The sequence below is a fragment of a genome, unplaced genomic scaffold (genome assembly GCF_019419815.1).
Source record: "Pyrus x bretschneideri cultivar Hongxiangsu unplaced genomic scaffold, Pyrus_bretschneideri_v1 Contig63, whole genome shotgun sequence".
Taxonomy (NCBI): Eukaryota; Viridiplantae; Streptophyta; class Magnoliopsida; order Rosales; family Rosaceae; genus Pyrus; species Pyrus x bretschneideri.
The window spans coordinates 719,704-740,196 of NW_025999802.1; the positions used below are offsets into that span (position 1 = coordinate 719,704).

General features: G+C 36.9%; 4 protein-coding genes across 5 annotated transcripts; 3 read left to right on the forward strand and 1 right to left on the reverse strand.

Annotated features, from left to right (window-relative positions):
- Positions 1–1,120: 1,120 nt before the first annotated feature.
- On the reverse strand, positions 1,121–4,345 carry LOC125472021 (protein NRT1/ PTR FAMILY 8.3-like). The gene is made up of 5 exons (XM_048573055.1): positions 4,052–4,345; positions 3,348–3,453; positions 3,047–3,264; positions 2,319–2,875; positions 1,121–2,104 (listed from the first exon to the last, which is right to left on the reverse strand). Exons 1-5 carry the CDS (start codon positions 4,103–4,105, stop codon positions 1,282–1,284), a joined length of 1,758 nt encoding a protein of 585 aa, XP_048429012.1. The 5' UTR covers positions 4,106–4,345; the 3' UTR covers positions 1,121–1,281.
- A 2,541-nt stretch (positions 4,346–6,886) lies between these two features.
- LOC125472045 (glutamate decarboxylase 4-like) lies at positions 6,887–8,792 on the forward strand. 2 transcript variants are annotated; one of them, XM_048573091.1, is made up of 2 exons: positions 6,887–7,674; positions 7,799–8,792. In XM_048573091.1, the coding sequence occupies exon 2, from the start codon at positions 8,113–8,115 to the stop codon at positions 8,497–8,499; it is 387 nt and encodes a 128-aa protein (XP_048429048.1). In that variant the 5' UTR covers positions 6,887–7,674; positions 7,799–8,112; the 3' UTR covers positions 8,500–8,792. The 2 variants fall into 2 exon arrangements, with proteins under 2 accessions (XP_048429048.1, XP_048429049.1); XM_048573092.1 differs by having other exon boundaries at positions 7,819–8,792.
- A 1,362-nt stretch (positions 8,793–10,154) lies between these two features.
- On the forward strand, positions 10,155–10,874 carry LOC125472044 (non-specific lipid transfer protein GPI-anchored 15; the record flags this gene model as incomplete). Its single annotated transcript, XM_048573090.1, has 2 exons — positions 10,155–10,509; positions 10,614–10,874. Coding segments are annotated over 2 exons (372 nt in total), but the record flags the coding sequence as incomplete, so codon positions are not given.
- Positions 10,875–12,113: 1,239 nt separating this feature from the next.
- Positions 12,114–13,894, forward strand: LOC125472029. Its single transcript, XM_048573071.1, has 5 exons — positions 12,114–12,304; positions 12,447–12,634; positions 12,751–12,832; positions 12,922–13,155; positions 13,390–13,894. The coding sequence occupies exons 1-5, from the start codon at positions 12,205–12,207 to the stop codon at positions 13,680–13,682; spliced, it is 897 nt and encodes a 298-aa protein (XP_048429028.1). The 5' UTR covers positions 12,114–12,204; the 3' UTR covers positions 13,683–13,894.
- The last annotated feature ends 6,599 nt before the right edge of the window (positions 13,895–20,493 follow it).

Genomic DNA, 20,493 nt, shown 5'->3' on the forward strand with positions numbered 1-20,493 from the left:
AAAGTATGCTAAGTGGAAGCAGCAACCTTTTCATGGATCTAACCGCGCTCCCTGGCAAGCTGCAATCGCGTGATCTCTCTAACAATGCAGCAGCTGCCATGCATGGAATGGACACGAACAGCCCGGGTGTGATATAGCATTTCCTTTCCAACTAGTGATACTTGTTGAAGCAACAACAGTTTCTTCGTGCAGTTTATCGGTGAAATAGTTGACAAGATTGGTAGAAATCCCATTGAAGGCCAACAGTTCACAAAAGAACGCCCGCATTTTGTGTGTGTGTGTGTGTGTGTGTGTGTAGATATAATATGTAAACACACTACAACTGTTAGGAAAAGAAGAGATTACTCGGACACATGAGAGCAAATGTCGAAGACAATATGTCACCAAAAATGAAGAAGCGTGCCTTCCACTGTCCAGTGTTATTTTTTAGAGCAGGGTTCCCCTTCGAGTCAACTGAACCATCTCCGGTGTAGAGGTCATCGCCTTCATTCTGGACTGGAGACAGTACATGATACCATGATCGCTAATCCAAAGGGAAACCAAAAACAGGATAGACAAAATGCTGACCGATGTGGAACTGAGTATCCATTAGTACAATTCACACACATTAGAACGGGGGGGTTATCAACAACCTAACTGAAATTGCAATGGGAGGGAGAGGGGGTGGACATCTCCATCGTCCTCTGGTCAGTAATTGAAGGTCCCCGAGTCCATAGACTTCACTGTCATTCGTTTTATTTGCAGACGACAAGCAACAATGGTTGGTCAAAACTATGCCATTGTCATCAATTAACAGGTGAAGTTAATGGATTGACTAAGGAAGTATGAAGGTGACAAAAAAAAATCGAACTTTAGGTATGAAAGTAGCACGAGATGAAATAAGTTAGTGCAGTAGAGTTTTGCAAAACTTAAAGGTTGTAAAATAGAAATTATCCTAATTATTAATTTCGAGAAATGAATCAAAAGTACTGTGCATCCAACTGTCACCAGAAAACTTCAGTAGGCTGTCCGGCTTCGTCATCCCCGCAGCATTCGGGTCTCGTACCAATCAAACGACCGAGGAGACGAAACTCAGAAAGCAAGAATAGTTCACAAAGTGCAGGGCTAAAGCAAAGAATCGTTGCGAATAATACACATTTCTTTATAATCTCAAATGTTTTTGATTGGACGAAAATGCAGAGCTTGTAATTTCTATTTACACGGTATCAATAACAGGGTGATTTTTACAAATGGGTTCTTCAGTTTCTTCTGTTTACGGTTTTAAGGGACCTGGAGAAAGCCTTAAGAAGCCTTCTTCTTTTTGTACCTCTTGGCACAGACCACGTACACCAACATATTCAGGAGGCTGAGTCCGGCTAAGAGCCAGAAGAAATAATCCAGATGACCTTCGTTTAAGTTATCCGGTATCCATCCAGCCTTCCCATCCTTTGTTGAGAAGTACGTTACAATTGTTAGAATCAAGGAGCTCAGATAGTTCCCCAACGAAGTCGTCAGAAGCGACAATGCACTGCATAGACTCCGCATAGCATCTGGAGATTGGTCGTAGAAGAACTCAAGCTGCCCAATGAATGTGAATATCTCCGCAGCACCCAACAAAAAATACTGAGGTATTTGCCAAAAGATACTCATCGGTACAGCCACCTCTTTGTCAACCAATCCAAGCTCTTTTGCAAGATTCAATCGGTAAATCTCTACCACGGCAGCAGCCGACATGCATAGCACTGAAAGAAAGAGACCAATACCCATCCGTTGCAACTCTGAGAAGCCCCTTTCTTTACCCGTAAATCTCCTAGCAATTGGGACAATAAACTTGTCATACACAGGGACCCAGAAAATAACACTGATGACATCAAAAGTTGAGAGGGAGGCTGGGGGAATGGTGAAAGAACCGATAGATGTGTCCATCATCGTGCCTTGCTCAACAAACATAGTCGACATTTGGGCATAAACAGCAGAAAAGACAATTCCAGTAGCCCAAATTGGAAACATGCGGATTAAAATTTTCAACTCCTCCACCTGTGTTACAGTGCAAACCCTCCACGGATTGGAGAAGTCCCTAGTTTTGGTCTCAGTTTCTGAAATCACAGCAGCTTTATCAAGACACCTGCAGCAAAAACAAAGTTCAAATTTTTAGGAACAATTTATATTGTGGTCGAGTTACACAGTCTCAACAGTTCAGAATAAGAAAATAACGTCATTCCATTTATTTTTTGCAGCAATTTGAAAATTCGCCATTTAAGTTTTCTGCGAAAATGTGTGATTCTGTAAAATTCAAATAATTATTCCCACGAACATGAACACAGTAAGAAGAAATTTACGTCAGTTCATCGCTGTGCTCCAGCTTACGACTTCCTTTAATAGCAGAGTCTTTATCTGGTGTTTCATACAGGAGACTACTGTCTTTAGGGACGTCCAAATTCCACTTACGAAATGATGCAACCAAAACCTGGCACATTCTTGTCACAGGGCTTCCCCCCGGTTTCTGAAATCTATATAGGGGTGTGCCTGAAAAGAAACTAAAAATAGCAATGCCCATAAACAATGTAGGTATACCAAATCCTAAACCCCACCCAGCATTGTCTTGAATCCAGACTAGTAGAGAACTTGATATTAAAGCACCAATGTTGATAGAAAAGTAAAACCAGTTGAAGAAGGATCCCTTCTTTACTCTTTCCGTTTTATCTGTATCATCAAACTGGTCCGCCCCAAAGGACGAAACACATGGCTTGATCCCACCAGTCCCCAGAGCAATCAGATAGAGTCCAACGAAGAACACTCCATACTGTGCAGGAGAAGCTGAAGGACATACCGAATCCACACATTCTGGAGGCTTCAATGCAGGAACTGATGCAGAGAGAGTCAAAGTACCCATCCCCTACACAAAATAATTACCGAACCAATCAGCAAAATTTATATGCTCTAATCCCAAATATATATATATATATATATATGCATATACATCATACATGCATGCATGTATATGAGATGAGATTATATAAGCACCAAACAAAATGGGAAGAAAAAACAAAATCTAATTTGTACTTACAATGAAGTAAATGGTCGAGAAAACAGCAATTGTCCAATATCTTCCCCAATAAGCATCTGCTAAGACAGCCCCAATCAGAGGTGTAAGATAGCAAGTGCCTGACCAAGTAGTGACATTCCTTGCCGCAGACACATTTCCTTCGTGCAATTTGCGTGTAAGATAAGTAACGAGGTTAGTTGCAATCCCGTAGTAGGCCAAACGTTCGCAACATTCGGTACCTGTAACATGTATCAAAAGTATTACAATCACATAAACTACATTGATGCACAAGAGCAAATTATAGCGACGAACAAAGCATCACCTAGAATGAAGGGGCAAGCTCTCCAATTCCCAGTATTTTGTTTCAGAACACGATTCCCCTTAATGTCAACTGAGCCATCTCCAGTGTACAGCCCGTCGCCTTCGTTCTGAAGATGCAACAGAAAAACATCAATGCGTGTAGTGCCAAACTGTTTGAAACATTTACATTTGGAAACATAAATGTCAAAGAAAATCCTTTTAAAGGCAACCTCGTTTAGGATTTCAGGAAGCACTTCTGCTCATAAGCATATGCTTTTATTAAAACACGTTGACATTTTATTAATTCAAGTACTTCGGAAGGCGTTTGACAGGTAAAGTCATAAGTGCTTCTGGGTCACCTACTATAAATGCTTCTTAAAAAAGCACTTGGCTACAAACAAAAACAATCCCAAACAGATCACTAATGGCAAAAGATGATCAGTATTCAAAAACGTGAACAGAAATCAAAGGATACCCAGTAAACTTCATATCATTGACCATGATCATACACTAAATCTCAAAAACTCCCAATCGAATTTCAGTTTAACATAAAAAATTCAAAATCTCTAACAGCAGCTAAGCAAATTAAGAACCGATTGCTCTGGAATTGCAGAACGTTTTACAAGATCAAAGATCAAATTTTTGAAATTCCAAAATTCGAAATCAATACAAAAGATCACAACTTTCAGACGAAAAAAATGAAGAGAGAGAGAGAGAGAGAGGAACCTGAATAAGTCCGTCTTCCAAAAGCAATCGCTCCTCCTCCTGGAGAGAACCCATCTCTCTCTCTCTCTCTCTCTCTCTCTCTCTCTCTGTGATCTCTGATTCCGTCGCCCTGCTTCTTCTCCGAGTGCAATACAAATGGAAAATGTGTGTTCTGAAGAACAAGGAGGAGCAGAGATACTATCTTCCGTCTTAGAAGCCGGAATGGTGGGTGGATAATACGGGTAGAGGTCAAGGTATCGGTGTCGTGTTAGGTGACGTAAAACGGAAGACAACCTTGGGACTTGCTTCAACTAACTACTTACCCCACTTCCCGGGCAAACCAACCGTTCTCTTTTTCCTTTCCTTTGACTGGGCCGTAACGTGTCCTCTGTTGGCTTTTACCTTCGTCTCCACTGCTTATGTGGCGAGTAGCACTTTTTGAAAGATGTATTTGTATTGGGTTATAAATTTCCGAACATTTTTTGAGATATATTTGATATTTATTTTATAGAACCTATTTTGTAATGTATTTCAACAATTCGAATTGTTTATATTTTAAAATATAGAGGCATTTCAGCCTTATATGGTCAGTATCGTGTAATTCAAAACACACTAAGAATCAAACTCAGAAAATGCAGTATAGAATACGCACTTGAAATTCATCATCAATCACTAACCCATTCCGTTTTGGTTATATTTCAAAATACAGTTAAATTGGGTCCTTAAAATACATAAAAAAGTGGATCCCACAAAACACATGTTAAAAGCGTGTCTCCAAATCTTAAACCGTTTTATCATAAACTTATTCAAATTCTTAATAAAAATTTAAGAGATTCGAAAAAGATTTATAGAGGTATTTCAACCTTATTTGATCATTATCGTGTAATTCAAAACACGCTAAGAATTGAACTCAAAAAGTGCAGTATAGAATACACCTGAAATTTATCATCAATCACTAGCCCATTTTGGTTATATTTCTTAAGAACTTGATTTTTTTTTTTTTTTTTTTTTTTTTGAACTTTGAATCACAGAAAAGAGTCTCTAAATTATGACGTAAACAAGAAAAGCAAATAGTACACTTAAAGGAAGTGCAAAAAATAACAGAAAATAATGGCAATATTACTATCTTATATTCAAATATTATTGTTGTAAATTACGACAGAATATTGGAATCGAATTGCCCCCTTCCCAAGAAAAAAAATGATGCCTTGTTTTGTTTTTATTACTTGCTAACCACTCAAAGGAGACGAGTGCAATTAGCCAATTAATTATCTCGGTCATTTGCTTGTTAAAACTTCAACATCACTGCATATATATTCAAACTGGACAACTTTGAATTAATTATGGTTTTCCATTGGTTAAATTTGCTCGCTCCATTCAAAAAATATATTCACATTGATCGTTAGATGTGAACGACAATGTTTCCTTAGGTTAAGTCACATGTATATATGACTATATATAGATCTTTTGTATCTCATGACCCCGTAAATTTGTAATCACTCACCGTTCGATTATAATTCAAAGGTAGGTGATTTAAGAGAAAAAGGCCTCTGACTATATATGTTTATGGCCATATGTGCCTAATATGCTAGTATGAACTAAGCACATATATGTCCATTGATCAACATATCAAAATATGAAGTATATATGGACAAATCATGAACATAATTAAAGGTGAAAAAGGCATAAGTTATAGATTAATATCTACAATAGGAATGCATGATGGATTGTTTGGAAGTTCCCATGAAAAACTTAAAAGGTATAAAGAGGGACGTGTAGAATTTTCCATGGAATTAGTTCGTTCGCATTGCAGGTCTAAAAGTTGTAGTTTTTACGTAAAAGGAATGAATATATACATTGATGCGGCCGATGATCCCTATATGCGTTCATATATACCAGTCAACCTCCTCTACTGCAAGCTCCATTGATATAATATTGACCAATATTATATTACAGATAGGGAGATCAATCGTTTAGACCAAATTTTGTAAATTATATAACGTGATTGTTGAATTATATACAGATATGGAGATCAATCGTTTGGACCAAATTTTGTAATGATATTTTGTAGTTGTTGAAAAATACTGAAATCAAATTTGCAAACCAAATGGTAATATGGTGATGATTGAATTATTATTTAAGTGTTAATTAACGTGTTTTTTTTTTATTGGTAACACATAATTTGGCTTAAAAATTCAGTCTCCCTAGCATAACCAATATAAAGAAAAATGCTAGGGAGACCATATTATTTTTAGACCATTTTTGTGAATCACATGACTTGGCGGTTGATGGTTGGATATTCAACCATCAACTGACACATCATATGGTCTACAAAATATGATTCAAGTAGACACGACATTTTTGCTCATCATAACTATGATGTATGCTTACCATACACATAATCCTTTGTTATGCGTCATTTCACCTAACTTTAGTTAACTTTCACATTAAATGTTACTTTTTCAATTTAATAAAAAATAAAAAAATTAACCAAGAGTAAGTGAAAAGACATGTGACAGATGATTAGGTACATGGTAAGCATACACCAAAATTTAGGTTAGTGAACAAAAATGCTCCGTTTAAATACACCAAACACGTTTTTTTTTTTTTTTTTTGGTTGGTCTAAAAACGTCGTCGTGGTCAATAAGTTTTTTGTATCTTCAATTGATCTTCTATCTAGGTAAAGATTCGCCACAAAACATGCGTGCTTTAAGTTTAAATGATTTAAGTAATTTTATTATATTTGATGTTGTTTGGTTTGAATAGGATGAAATAGAATAGGAAATTATTATTTTTCTATATAATTAATCAATCAATTTTTTTTCTTTCAGTTCTTTCCAGAAAATGTAAAAGGCAGGAAGGACAATAAACAAGCTCAAAGTTTCCTGTGCGAATCCGGCAAGATTTATCACAGACAGAAGAAACGAGTAAGATATCCCTATAAATACCGCATAAATGGTCTTCAACCCTCTTCCCCAAGCAACCCCAATCTCACGTTTGTAATTCGTACATATACCCCTCTCCCTTCAATCAATTTTCTCACCAATTAGCCAGTTTAATTGTGTGATTTCAGCTTTGCCCTAATATCTTGTCCTTCCCCTATCCCTCTCCCTGTCAGTCTCTACTGGTTTAAACTAGCATGGGGCTCTCAAAAACCTTCTCAGAGTCCGATGTCTCGGTCCGCTCCACCACTAGCTATATCCTAACCTCACCGGCTAAGTACGTATGTTGTTTTTTTCTGATTGAATTAATCATGCATGACCCTCCCCTGACATCCAACTTCGACTTATCCTTTCCGTAGATTAGAATTGAGGTTGTTAGAATATGAGCATGAGTATGAATTGGTAAACTTGGTTGTAGGATTAGAGATTGAGTAGGAAGTCTTGTTGGGAATGGATTTGTAAATCCATGTTGTAACTGGATTGCTATTTGGAATGAATTGGTATTCTATATGGTTTTTAATAGGGGAATCCTTATAGAATTTGGCTTAGATTGTATAGTATATATATGGTGGCCTCTGCTCTCGCAGTGAGTACTCGATATAAGACTAAGAGCTATTATTAGTTGAGAGTCTCGTTCACTGAAGAGAGGAGAAGGTGCACCACGACTTTGCTGCAGAAATCAAGCTTCGAACTCTTCTGCAGGTATGTTTTCTCTCTGTGCATTGCTTTATGGTTTATGGTTCTGTGTTTTGATCACGGTAACTTGCTTTGCATGATCTTGGTGTTGTGTTTATGCTAACAGAGGTAGCTACATGATACCATATAGGGTTATGGTGTTGCATGCAGGTACGAGATGCCGGAGAATTCGATGAGTGAAAAGGTGGCGGCCCAGATGATAAAGGACGAGCTGAAGCAGGATGCGGACCCAGGGATGAACTTGGCCTCGTTTGTGACAACATCGATGGACAAGAAGGCTAAAGAGCTTATCATGGAATCCCTCGACAAGAACTATGTTGACATGGATGAGTACCCTGCTACCACTGAGCTTCAGGTTCGTGTCCAGACCACAAAGAAGGAAAAAAAACGAAAACTTGCAAAATTATAATTAAATTATACATTGTAGTGCTACACTACCTCGCAATGGTGGTGAAAGAAGGGGGTAGAAAAACCGGGCGGTTTAAGATATTGTCAAGGGACATTGGGGTTCTGGTGGTGGCGTTTTCTCTCAAGGACAGAAGCCGTTACAATGAGTTTAAGGTGTCCGAGGGTTTGAGGCGTCACCAATTTATTGTGCCTGCATATCACATGTCAGCGGATGCTAAGCATGTGGCCTTGCTCCGCGTTGTCATAAGGGGATACTTCTCTTGCACTAAGACTGAGGGCCTTCTGTCCTGCATCAACGCCGTGCTTAAAGAGCTCGATGAGCTGCATCCAGTTGCTGCCATTCAAGAAAATGGTCATCATAAACTGTCTCTAAAAGGAGTTGCAAATGGAAACGGTGAGCTGCCACCAGCTGCCTACCGTTGAAAATGGCCATCACATAGTGTGCACAAAAGGAGCTGCAAATGGAAATGGTGTGACAGAGAATGGCCAGAACGGCGCAAAATACTACTAGTCGCATTGTTGGAGTGACCAAACATGACATACATCTCAATTAATCCAAACCAGATTTTAACATTTTTTTTGTCGGAAATCGATTTTATTAGATCGATGGTAGGAGTTTTTGTTTCTTTTGTTTTGGTGTTTTTGTTTCTTGGCATGATCAAATACGTTCAGCAATAGTACTCATTAAGTGCTGAAATTTCATTAGAAATTCTTTTTCTTTTTATTGGAAAAACACTTGAAAGTGCTTCCATCATCCATACTTTATAAAAAAAAGCGCTTCCAAATGTTTTACAATCTATACATTGTCCAAAAATTTATGTCAAATTACGTTAGAAATGCTTTTGGTTATCTATGAGTGGCCTGAGCCTTCTCTAAAAGATCTTCCACTCGTGCACTTTTTCTAAAAGATCTTCCACTTGTGATTTGGGTATTACCGTACACTATTATGTTTTGCACCAAATTACCAATACATACATGTGCAAACAACATATATGTTACCGTAACAATGAAATAAAAATATTACATGACGGTGTTATGATTACATTGAAAAATAACTAGTCTTGTGAACTACATTAGAACATTCAATCCATTGATAGAAACCCCATATCATATATAGAGCCCACATCTTCAATCTGCCTGCAGGTCCATTGGAACAAAGGCCTTTTGCAAGAAATATGCCCCTTTCATACTCAAAGCTTATTACATATTGGAGGAATTTTAGAGTTGGTTTGGAAATGCTATTCTAGAACTTCTTATGTTCATAAGCGTTTTTGATAGAAGAGCATTGAAATTTATTAGAAATTCAATTTTTTGTTCTTTAAAAAAACGCTTGAAAGTGCTTCAAGCAGCAATACTCTATCACAAAAGCGTTTCCAAATGCTTTACAACCTATTCTCACGTTTAAAATTTTATGTCAAATTACGTTAGAAACGCTTTTGACTATCTACGAGAGCCTTGAGCTTTTTCTAAAAGATCTTCCACACTGGATATTACTGTTACACTGTTATGTTGTCCTACCAATACAAGAGCAGAAAACATGTTACAGCGACAATGAAACAAAAATAACACATGGCGGGGTGATGATTACATAGAAAAATAAGTTGTCAGGCAGTTCAACTCTGGATTCAACCAGATGTTGCCAGGTATTTGTGGGTTGTTATACAGATTCCCAAGATGTGGTTCTGTTCGAACACCAACTACTCAAAGCATATCTCTCAACAATGCATGTGAAGAATAATATATATATATAGAGCATGCGGCTAGGCAAAAAGAATGAAAGAGATCTCAAAGCACTCTACAGATGCAAAGCAACCAACAAAATCTAATTATATATGTGTCACCTTGTGGAAGTATCAATCAGTGTGAACACTCTGCGCAGTCTTCCCAAATGATTACATCTTTGAAAAAACTAAGACACAAACCCTAATAGTCATCATCCCACAATCCCACAACCACCCCACTACTGCAAAAAGGATCATTCTCTCCATGCTATATATATACTCGTCCATTGAGCTAGTTCACCAGGTCAGTGCACAAGAGGTATATATAATCAGGCAAACTTTAATTAGTAATTGCAAATATACACGTTGAGCTTCAACATGAAAGCCTGCGTTGTTTCTGTGTTTTTGTTTCTGCTGGCTACGAACATTTTCGTCGAGGAAGTTGTTGCAGCTGGAGAATGTGGAAGGACTCCGATTAGGTCAGCAGCAGCAAGCCTGAGCCCGTGCTTGAGTGCGGCTAGAAACGTGAGGGCCAAGGTTCCCCCACTTTGCTGCACCAAAGTTGGTGCCTTGATTAAGACTGCCCCAAAATGCCTTTGCGCTGTTCTGTTGTCACCTTTGGCAAAGCAAGCCGGTATTAATCCCGCCATTGCCATTACCATTGCAAAGCGATGCAACATCAGGAAACGGCCTGCCGGAAAGAAGTGCGGAAGTAAGTAGTTACATAAAATTGTAAATTATTGAGTAATATGTTACTTATACACACAAAATTTACGGTAACTGATGTTTTAAAATTAATTGTTTGTTGATTTGCAGGGTACGTGGTGCCATAAGCCAAAGTCAGAGGAGTCCTGCCATTAGCCATACATATATAAAAGAGGGACCAGAACATCCAATGTCTTTCTATATATAAGACTATAAGTTGGAATAGAGAATAAGATGTAACGAAGGGTCATTTGCTATGCTCTGATCGTTGACTCTTCCAGGCACACTACCGTTTTACTTTACTTTCATGTACCATTTAATGTGGTGTTCTTGTCCTAATGTTTTCTTAATGGATTATATTTCCTATCCTTACCAGCTGAATCTCTTAATTTCTCTGATTATAGTAGCAAAATGAACATAAAATCAAAATTGACCCCAAAAAAAGAGAAAATAAAATATCAAAAAGCTCCCCCGTGGTATATTTTTAGTGTAATTAACAAATATATATACACACACACACATACAATTAACGTATTGCATACATTGATGCCTTGTAATAAAAAAGATCGAAATGTATTTGTACATGAATTTAGAATGTGAGTTAGCAGAGATTAAATAATTTCTGCCGTCGGATTATTCATCAATCAACGTTCACACGAAATCCGATGTAGGTGACTTACATCAGACCTAGTTCGGCCATTTAAACACCATGATCAAAAGTATGCTGGTCCCACGCACCCATCTATCCTGAAATAAAAATTCGTGTAGTGAGTTCCTTTTTTCAACATGATTGTTACATCACCATGAGTATGCAAGACATAAGTATCATTTTCATATCTTACATATTTTGTATTTATTAATTAACACAGAAAAGTCTCACACTAAAATCAATTATCTCATACCTAAATTGTTAAGAATTCAATCACTAAGAGGGTCAACTAGTGTGTAGTTATTGTCTACATCACAATTTAACAGTTAGATAGTATTTTGATTCATGTCCTTCGTTAATTTTAAGTAAGTAAATATAAACTAAATTCATAACATATCAATCTTATCTTTACTCAAATTATAATATAAATTAATAACAACAAGTGATAGTACGACCGTCACATAATATTTATCATGATTTGATCCGTTACAGTTATTCACCACAAGTATGCCAATAAGTGGACCAAATGCATGCAAAAGAGCAAAGAAAATTTAGAAGTGGAAGATAGATGATACCCGATGATGGAGAGAAGGTGTGGAAAAAGTCTCAAAAAGAAGATCGGTTGGGAAGCATAATATTGAAGGGGAAAACAAAAAAGGAAAAGCTGAAATTTGAATTGTGTCGTAACAGTTACAGCACTAGGGCATATCTATTTATCTTTGCCTTTCAATACTTGCTTTTGCATGCAACATCATCATATGAGTACCCTTGCAATTATTTAGTCCCCCACACATACTTCTAATTAACCAAAGAAAATCAAAAGTGATACCACATTTCCCGAATCCAAGAGACACACCCTTATTTTTCTTTTCTTTTTTAATCTTTGCCGTTGACTGAGCACTGCTGCTTCTGAAATCATATAATCTCTTTTAACTTTTTCCACTCTCTCTATATGTCATGACTTTGCGCATATATAGGAATGTATGGCCCTGAGTGAGTGAGTCATTAAACATTAAGACTTCACACAGAGAGGTGGATGAGCTTCATCACTCCATGTCCATGGCTTACACGAACAGTAGCCTCCACAACTCTTCCCAAGGTTGGGATTGTCACGGCCACCTTGGAGTTCTCAACACAGACAGAATGTCTTTAGGTCTCTCCACTTTTTCTTCCTTTCTCTCTCTTTGCTTTCACTGTTTTTGTCTACATTTGTATTTAACTGTGGTTGAATATAAGACAATGATATATTTCTAGCTTGCTAGGGTTCATTTATTAGTTTTGAATAATATGTGCAGCTATGGATGAGTACATGATGATGAACGCAGCATTTTGCTCATCACCTCATGTAGATCAGTCAGATTTCTCGACGGGGTACTTAGAAGACGCTTTGGTTGAATTTGGTGAGCGATCCAAAAGGAGACGCTTGCTCGTGTATACCAATGATGATAACGAGCTCAAAGACTCCACTACTATTCTTGCGAAGGTATTGAATAGGCTTATTTGATGGATCTCTCGATTTGCATGTCTTATCTTTTATAATTATATGAGTTTTTTCCATCGATCTTGCGCCAATTTCTCACTTAAATACTTTGTAAATAGAGAAACTGGAATTCAAACTGGGAATTAGCTGAGAATTTTGATTGCATGAGCCAGCTAACTACTTCCAGTACTGGGCTATCAGGTAATTAATTAATTAATTACTTTTAGTTCTTTCTTAATTATGATTTCCAAAGTTAATTTCATCTTTCTAAAGTTGATTTCATCTTTCAGTTCTACTTGGTGATCCTTTATGTATAACCAGACCAATGAACAGACTCGTTTCCGAGGAGATCACAAATGACATCGTCAACGCAAAGATAAACACACCAGAAGAGCCAACAATGTCAGCTCCTGAAGCTTTTGATTCCTCCTCTTCTTCTTGCAAAGACTCGGCCAACACCAACTCTGATTATTTACCTACTCCCAAAGATACCCTTTTTTCCAATATTGCTGCTCCAGCTGCCGGTGCGTACACATATCAATCTAGTAACCTATTCTAAAGCAACTCTAAATTCAATAATGTTAATTTAACACATAAAACTGACTACATTGCGCACATATGCATGTACTCTTTAATTGAAGTGGATCCTGCCATTGCATACGAGATTGATCACCTATATCAGAGAGTGTGACTCTGTATAACTAAATAGCATGACTCAAACAAAACTAACGATATCATTGGCATGTTCTCTAATACAGGTGGTGGTGGTGATGAAAAGAGAAAAAAGAAGAAGAGGGTGATAACAAGGGTAGTTTATCCATTTGCGTTGGTGAAGCCGGGCGGAGTAGATGGCGACGTCACCTTAAGCGACATCAACGAGAGGATCCTGATGCCACCAACACGGCCAGTACGACACCCAGTTGGGGACTTTGCATGTCGGCCATGCGTGTCTGCGGATGGCCCTGGCCTTTCTGGTAAAGCTGTGGTGGCCCTTACCAGAATTCAAACCCAGGGCAGAGGCACAATCACTATTATCAGAACCAAAGGTTGAAATAATCATCGTCATTTAATTAGTTAATGCCCTCGGTGCTAGCTAGTTACCATGCATGAGTTCGATCCATCTTTGATTAATTAGCTAATTAATTAGTTTAAATTAATATGTCCGATCTGTCTGAATTGTATAGAAAACCCTATATATGTTTTCACAGTCCATGTGTTATGGTTTTACTTTTACGAACACAAGTAAGAGTTGTTATTTATTTATTTTTTTATTTTTTTTAACAAACAATATTATCTACACTAACTGAGTGGAGGAATGTGCTACGTCTCTATTAATACTCAAGTTTTTTATGTAGATTACTGAGTAACTGAGGTATTTAATGTGCAACAAGAGACATCATTTCAGAGGTCATAATAATAAAGACGGTGGAATTAATGGAAAAGAAGAAAGTAGTAAAAGAAAAAGGCCGAAAAGAAAGAAAGCAAAAGAAGATAAGAGAATAGAAACGAAAATGCCTCTTCAAAGATTAAAGCTTCCAATATATTGTCTGGTACGGAGACCTGCCTAGACAATATATGTTATCTGCTATGCCCCAGTTTTCGCAAGGTGTAAAGAGACTAAAGTGAAAGTAGATGAGTTTGGTCATTTGATTTGTTGAAGTGGGGACAATTGGAGGGGGTACACAATATATTAGATCTCATTAATTACTTATGACTATCCAACAATATGAATACTATACAAATTTGAAAATTAGAGAGTAACGACTGACATAAATTGCACAAAATAAAACATGTAAGGTGTACCAATAACCCTATTAGCCAATGATATGCTTTTTCTCAACTCATTAGACATTTGTTCACTCCATTATGTATAAATGACATCAATTTTTCTTGTAGTGACGATCACAAATATAGTATAACCCAACCCATTAATATTTTTTGAACATGAGATGGATGGATTCATCATCTTCCATTTCCCATCCTTTTACCTTTTTCATAGCTACCCTGCTGCAGACTCCAACTACTACCACCATAGTAAACATCAAATCATTTTCCATTATATATACATATCTGACCAACCAAGACTTTTAAGGCATGGGGATCGTGAGGCACGCATTATATATGTTAATTATGTAATTGTTAGCAGTGCGCCAATCATTTCTGATCGTTGACTAAAAATGCATACATTGTTCATGTTCTGTGGTGCATGTCTTCTTCAATACATATATAGGTCAGTAATTAGGTCAACTACGCAAAATTCAAAAACATCTCAGGGATTATTCAAGACAATATCTAACATGTGGGACCGTATATACGAAAACATGCACCAAATATTGATATATATATATTCTGTTCTAATTAATTGCTGTTTGTATGCGCTGCACTGATCATCGATCACTACCCTCGATGAGCCTTTTGACTTTTCGTGATACAAATTATAATATATACGATTTGAGATAACATTCATGCAGTTTGATAGAACGAAAATACTAGGATTGTCGAAGTCCAAGAAGGCTCACGTACACTATAAATAACATTGTCGGACACTCTTTAATCGTTAACCTAGTTTTTCTCGGTAGAGCACATCGCAATGCTCGGAGACTCACGGTAATCACGTTTGCCCACAGATGTTGCAGAAGTCCAAAGCGGCATCTGTATTGTGTAGAATCTACATACGGCGTCGTTGACAAATTACTTTGTGCGAGAGTGACAAAGGGGTGACGAGAATTGGTGTTTGGTCTCATTACAACAACCATATTGTTGTTGTTTTTGGTGAAGATAACTTTCACCTTTTTTATACCCAATTTCTTTGGATTTGCAGAATCTAGGTCAGTTATATATAGAAAATAAAAGGGAACCATTCTCAAAATCAAATATATACATTCCAAAAAAAAAAAAAACAGAGGATATATATTCCAAAAAGAAAAGTAATAAATATAGAAAAAAGAGAAAAATCAAGGACCACATTAAAGAAGAGAGGGACCTAAAAGGATGAGTAGGGTGGCTCAAGTAGTGAATGTAAAAATAATGTAATGCTTATGTCCCCATCAAGGGACTTATTTATCCTTCCACTTACGATTAACGAATCTTTATTGTTCAAACATCATGATCGAAATCGTTCATTCTCTTTATTATCATTTGAAGACCATATATGCAAAAGATTATTCAACTTGGCAATTCTTTAACCACTCATATGCATAAAAAAATGAACGATTCATCATAAATATGCTACTTGTTACCAAAATCGTTGATTGATTTAACACGTATGAATAACTAAAAAATCTTGAATTGAATATTTTTTGCAGATATGATTATTGGATTATGATATAGAAGATTAACAGTTAATATTATAATGCTCGGACGGTAAATGTTCATTAATCATAATTGAAGGGATAAGTACGTCACCCCAAGGAGCGACACAAGCATTATCATTCAATTTAGTGTAAACACAAACACAAGCTTTCTCAACAGAAGTTTAAGAAGGAGACTCTCAAAGTGAGATTTTTCATGGATCTTTGTCACTTCATATTTCAACAGTAATTTTCGTGCTAAACACTATAAAATATTCCGTAAAAAATATGAGGTGGCATAGAGGTATCTCACTTTTGAGACTCTCTCTTTAACATTTCTCCTTTCAATATTCTCCTTCTTTCTTGTATATCTTATTTAAAATTAGAAAAAGAAAATTCCCTTGGTATATGTGAGAATATCATCTACTTTTCTTTTTCCAAATCCCCGGATTCTCTTTCTGATTTAAAACGCATATATTATATTGATTGGGGATTTTCAGTCCGTAAATTCTTTTAAAAGCCGGAACGGCGGTTTTTATTTTTGTTTGGTGAGCAGCTGGGCCTAATATATGATAGCTCACCAAGCCCACATAGGCCCATTATTAAATGATTGCTTCAGAATCGATACTGACCCAATAATTAGCAGCGACGCAATAATTTTTGCATCACCATTCTTAACTCATGCAGCCGTCGTGTACGTCATTGGTCAAGGTAAAAGTCAAGAGGCCAAGGTTTAGAGAAATTTTTAATTGTAACCGGAATACAAGTGATACATCAAGTGTTTTAATATAAGTGGTGAAATTTTTATTTTTTAAGTTATTAACTTTTTAACACACATATTCCACAATTTGTATAATGACACGTGATGTCCATGTACCGATCACATTGAAAAATCTCTCCAAAGTTTGAACTCAGTCCTAGTTCGTGAAATTGATAATAGTGTTTAAATATGTAGCCGAGATAAAATTTCTTATTTTTATGTATATATGTAGGTTTCGTTATCAATTTCTCGAACTAGGAGAATTTATTCATGACTTAAATTGACCCGAAGAAGGCCAAGGCAGAAAAGAACTAAGTACAAAGGTATTCATAAGCATCACAATCATATTTAATGGTAGTACAGAATCTCCGTGTTGACTTTTTACCAACTTGCTGAGCAATTAATAAAACATAGGAACAAAAAGATAGGAGACGTACGTGTTCTTGCTATCTTGAATCGAAGAGAGAAAAAAATAAAAACAGATACCCAAATCTCAATATGCTTACTGATCAAGCAACTCAATGAACACACAATATTGCATTGCAACTGAGGACATTACAGACATGATCATCGAGAGAGATCACTGACGAAGGCGATCGATCAGTTACTTGACCAAGAAAAGTTACTTATATCGAATCAAAATTTCAATGGAAGGCTTCACATCAACCCACCATGAACAAATAACAATCTAAACGTAAATGAGAACGATTTGCGTACGTGTAAAAGAAACTGTAGTAACATGCATGACAATGGATGACAACATAATGAAGTTAGACCGAGTACGTACGTACTAAAACTCTCATATTAACCGATCAGTAAGGAAAAACCGATGAAGGGTGTTTGTTTGGTGTGGTTGTTGCTGTCTGATCAAAGAACACACAAGCAAAGATAGACTTCAGAATCTTCTTCAGAACTTGGCCGCGTTTCGGGATCCAGCGACTACTGCGAGGAACCGCCACTCCCCTTACTGCAGAAGCAGCCATATTCATATACTGAGTGCTTCTACCTGTAGCTAGCTAGCAATGAATTTGGTAACAGTCGGAAGCAAGAGGCAGTAGTGAAGTACAGGTGATTTTTGCATGATGAGCTGCCGACAGCGAGATGCAGAGGTTATATATAGTGGGGTGTGTTGAAGCCGCGTAGGAGTTTTAACCGAGTGAGCAACGTGTGTGGTAGGCGTAGGTGGTGCTGCTGCTGCTCTTTCTCTCTCTCTTTTGTACAGTTGTATGACTCGTTCTTTCTATAAAAAACCCTATTACCCAACAACCCGCACCACCCTTACTCTATTCAGCCCCCAATTCTCCCACACGCCTATGTCTCAATTATTCTCCTTTTTTCCTCGGCTTTGAAAAGGTCAGTATTTTCTTTCTAATTCTAGTTAAACACAAGTTCTGTACGGTCGCTTGATTCATAATATATGCATTCTTCATGATTAACATTTGCCACACAGATGAGGTTTAATTTGGTTTAGTAAGAAAACAAAAATCTCTACTTCTGTTGGAGATGCGAGTCAATAATATATCAATAAACTTGAATGTGTTACTGATAATTTTGTTGTTGTAATCTTTTTGACTATGAGGTATACATATGTGGAGGCGGATTCGTGGCGCCATTTTTTTTTAATAGAATTTTTAATTTTTTAGATAAGTTTTATAGGGTTCACTCCGTAACGTATTTTAACGATCCGAACAATCTATATTTAGGCACATATTTTTATGTGGCCCACTCTGTAATATATATTCTAATGATAGAACTGGTGCAGACCATTACTTATTGGCTCACTTATTTACAACAAAGGGAGGCTGATCCAAATGCCTTATGATGTTGGGAACTGGCTTATATTTTAAGAAAATCGTACAAATTCTCTTCCAATATTATTTTGTTGTTGTAGATTTCATAATCATGTTGTATAAGAAATTTAAACTTTCTATTTTTTATAAAGCATATATATGAACATGAAGAGGAGGATGAAAGATGATAAAGTTACACGTGACATTTGATTTTGAGGTAAGTTTTTAATAATCCGAATTACTGAACAATTTGATTTTATATTAATTACATTATCAATAAACAAAAATATAACAATTCTTCATTTTGATTTTGATCGTTATTTACTACTGAGTAACCCGAACTATTAAAAACTCTTTGCAATTGACTGATGCAGACAGATGGCGACTTACAAAAGACAAAAAAGAAAAGGAGACGGGCAACAGATTCATCCCTGTCAAAAGGTCAGTCCAAAACCGGTCTAATTTGGCGGGCTGAAATTAGGGCTTGGAATCGTGGCCCACTGGACGGGTTGAAGGGTATTAAATAAAAATTGACTTTGTCCCGTGCAAGATGGTTAGTTGTTAATCACGTAGCACCAGCAGCCAGCTCTTCCTCACGTCAACTTCTCCTTCCCTACCTCCTCTCTTTTTGGGTCGCGCCACCAGCATAAAGCACTCCTAATCTTCCTCCTCTGCCTCCTCCTTGAAGATTTTTCAGAGTTGCTTTCAAAGGACCGCGAACCAAACTGTAAACGACAGTGCGACTTTGACTGAGGTCATAAAAAACTACAAGCAAAGCAAGTAAAAGAAAATATTTGAAAAGAGGATTCAAGGTCTACTTGCATGCTTCTCGTAACCTGTAAGTCGGAGTCGGAGTCGGAGACATTTTGGAGAGATTTAACAATTGACAGTGGAATGAAACATAAGTTGGAGCATGATCAGTCTGTTCTAAATGCTAATCATTGAGTAATACTTTTCCCTACTGATGATCTCCACGCGGAGAGATTTTTCAGTATAACCGGTACACAGGGTGGTACACCATGTGTCACTATACAAATGGTGCGATATGTATGCTAAAAAGTTAATAACTTAAAAAATAAAAATTTCACCACTCCTATTAAAACACGTGGTGTGCCACTTATGTTCCCGTCACAACTAAAATTTCTCCTCCATGCATAATTATTGCTTTTTTGTGTTTAGTTCTGCATCATGATTAATTTAGAATATTACACAGGTTTGATTAATCGTGTTACCAATAATTTCTTTTGAAGGGTTGATGAGGACGCCTTAATCATGATGTTTTATATGATTGCACACCATATCCTATTGGGATTTGGATCCTCTCCTGAGCTTAGGAGGCTGAGCTTCCTGAGCAAAGCACACGAGAATCCAACGGCTACAAACATGGGGTCCTCTAAAAGTTATAATAATTGTAGCCGTTGGATCAAAATCTAACGGCCCGTGTGATTTGCTTAGGAGGCTTAGCTTCCTAAGCTTAGGAGAGGATCTAAATCCATCCTATTGGAGGGAGACTGTTGGCTTTACGTTGGTCATGGCTAATGTTAGGGTTAGGAGACCATCTATTTAAACTAAATTTTGTAAATTATACATTGTGGTTGTTGATGATTAATGAACTTATTTTTTATTGACAACACATCATATAACTTACCAATTTGGTCTAAAATTAGTCACCTACATTAACCCGTTGGTTAAAATACAATATGGTTGGCATTTGTGTGATTGTTACTTAGCTATATGTATGCGTTATTGAAGGATGAAGAGAATATACGATAACACATAGTTCCGAACTTCCAAATATGCTACTGGTTTATAGGAAGAAAACAAGAAGTACAAACCAACATATGGTTTAACCCAACTGATATTTCATTACTCGATCTTGATATGCTACAGGTTCCAACTTTGCGTACGTCACTAATTAAACGGAATTTCATGCAATTAGAAATTAGGGTTTTCAATTCCAAATGAGATGCATAAAGGGGGATCCCAAGCCAACAAGGTTCTCCACTTTATGAGAGTCTGAAG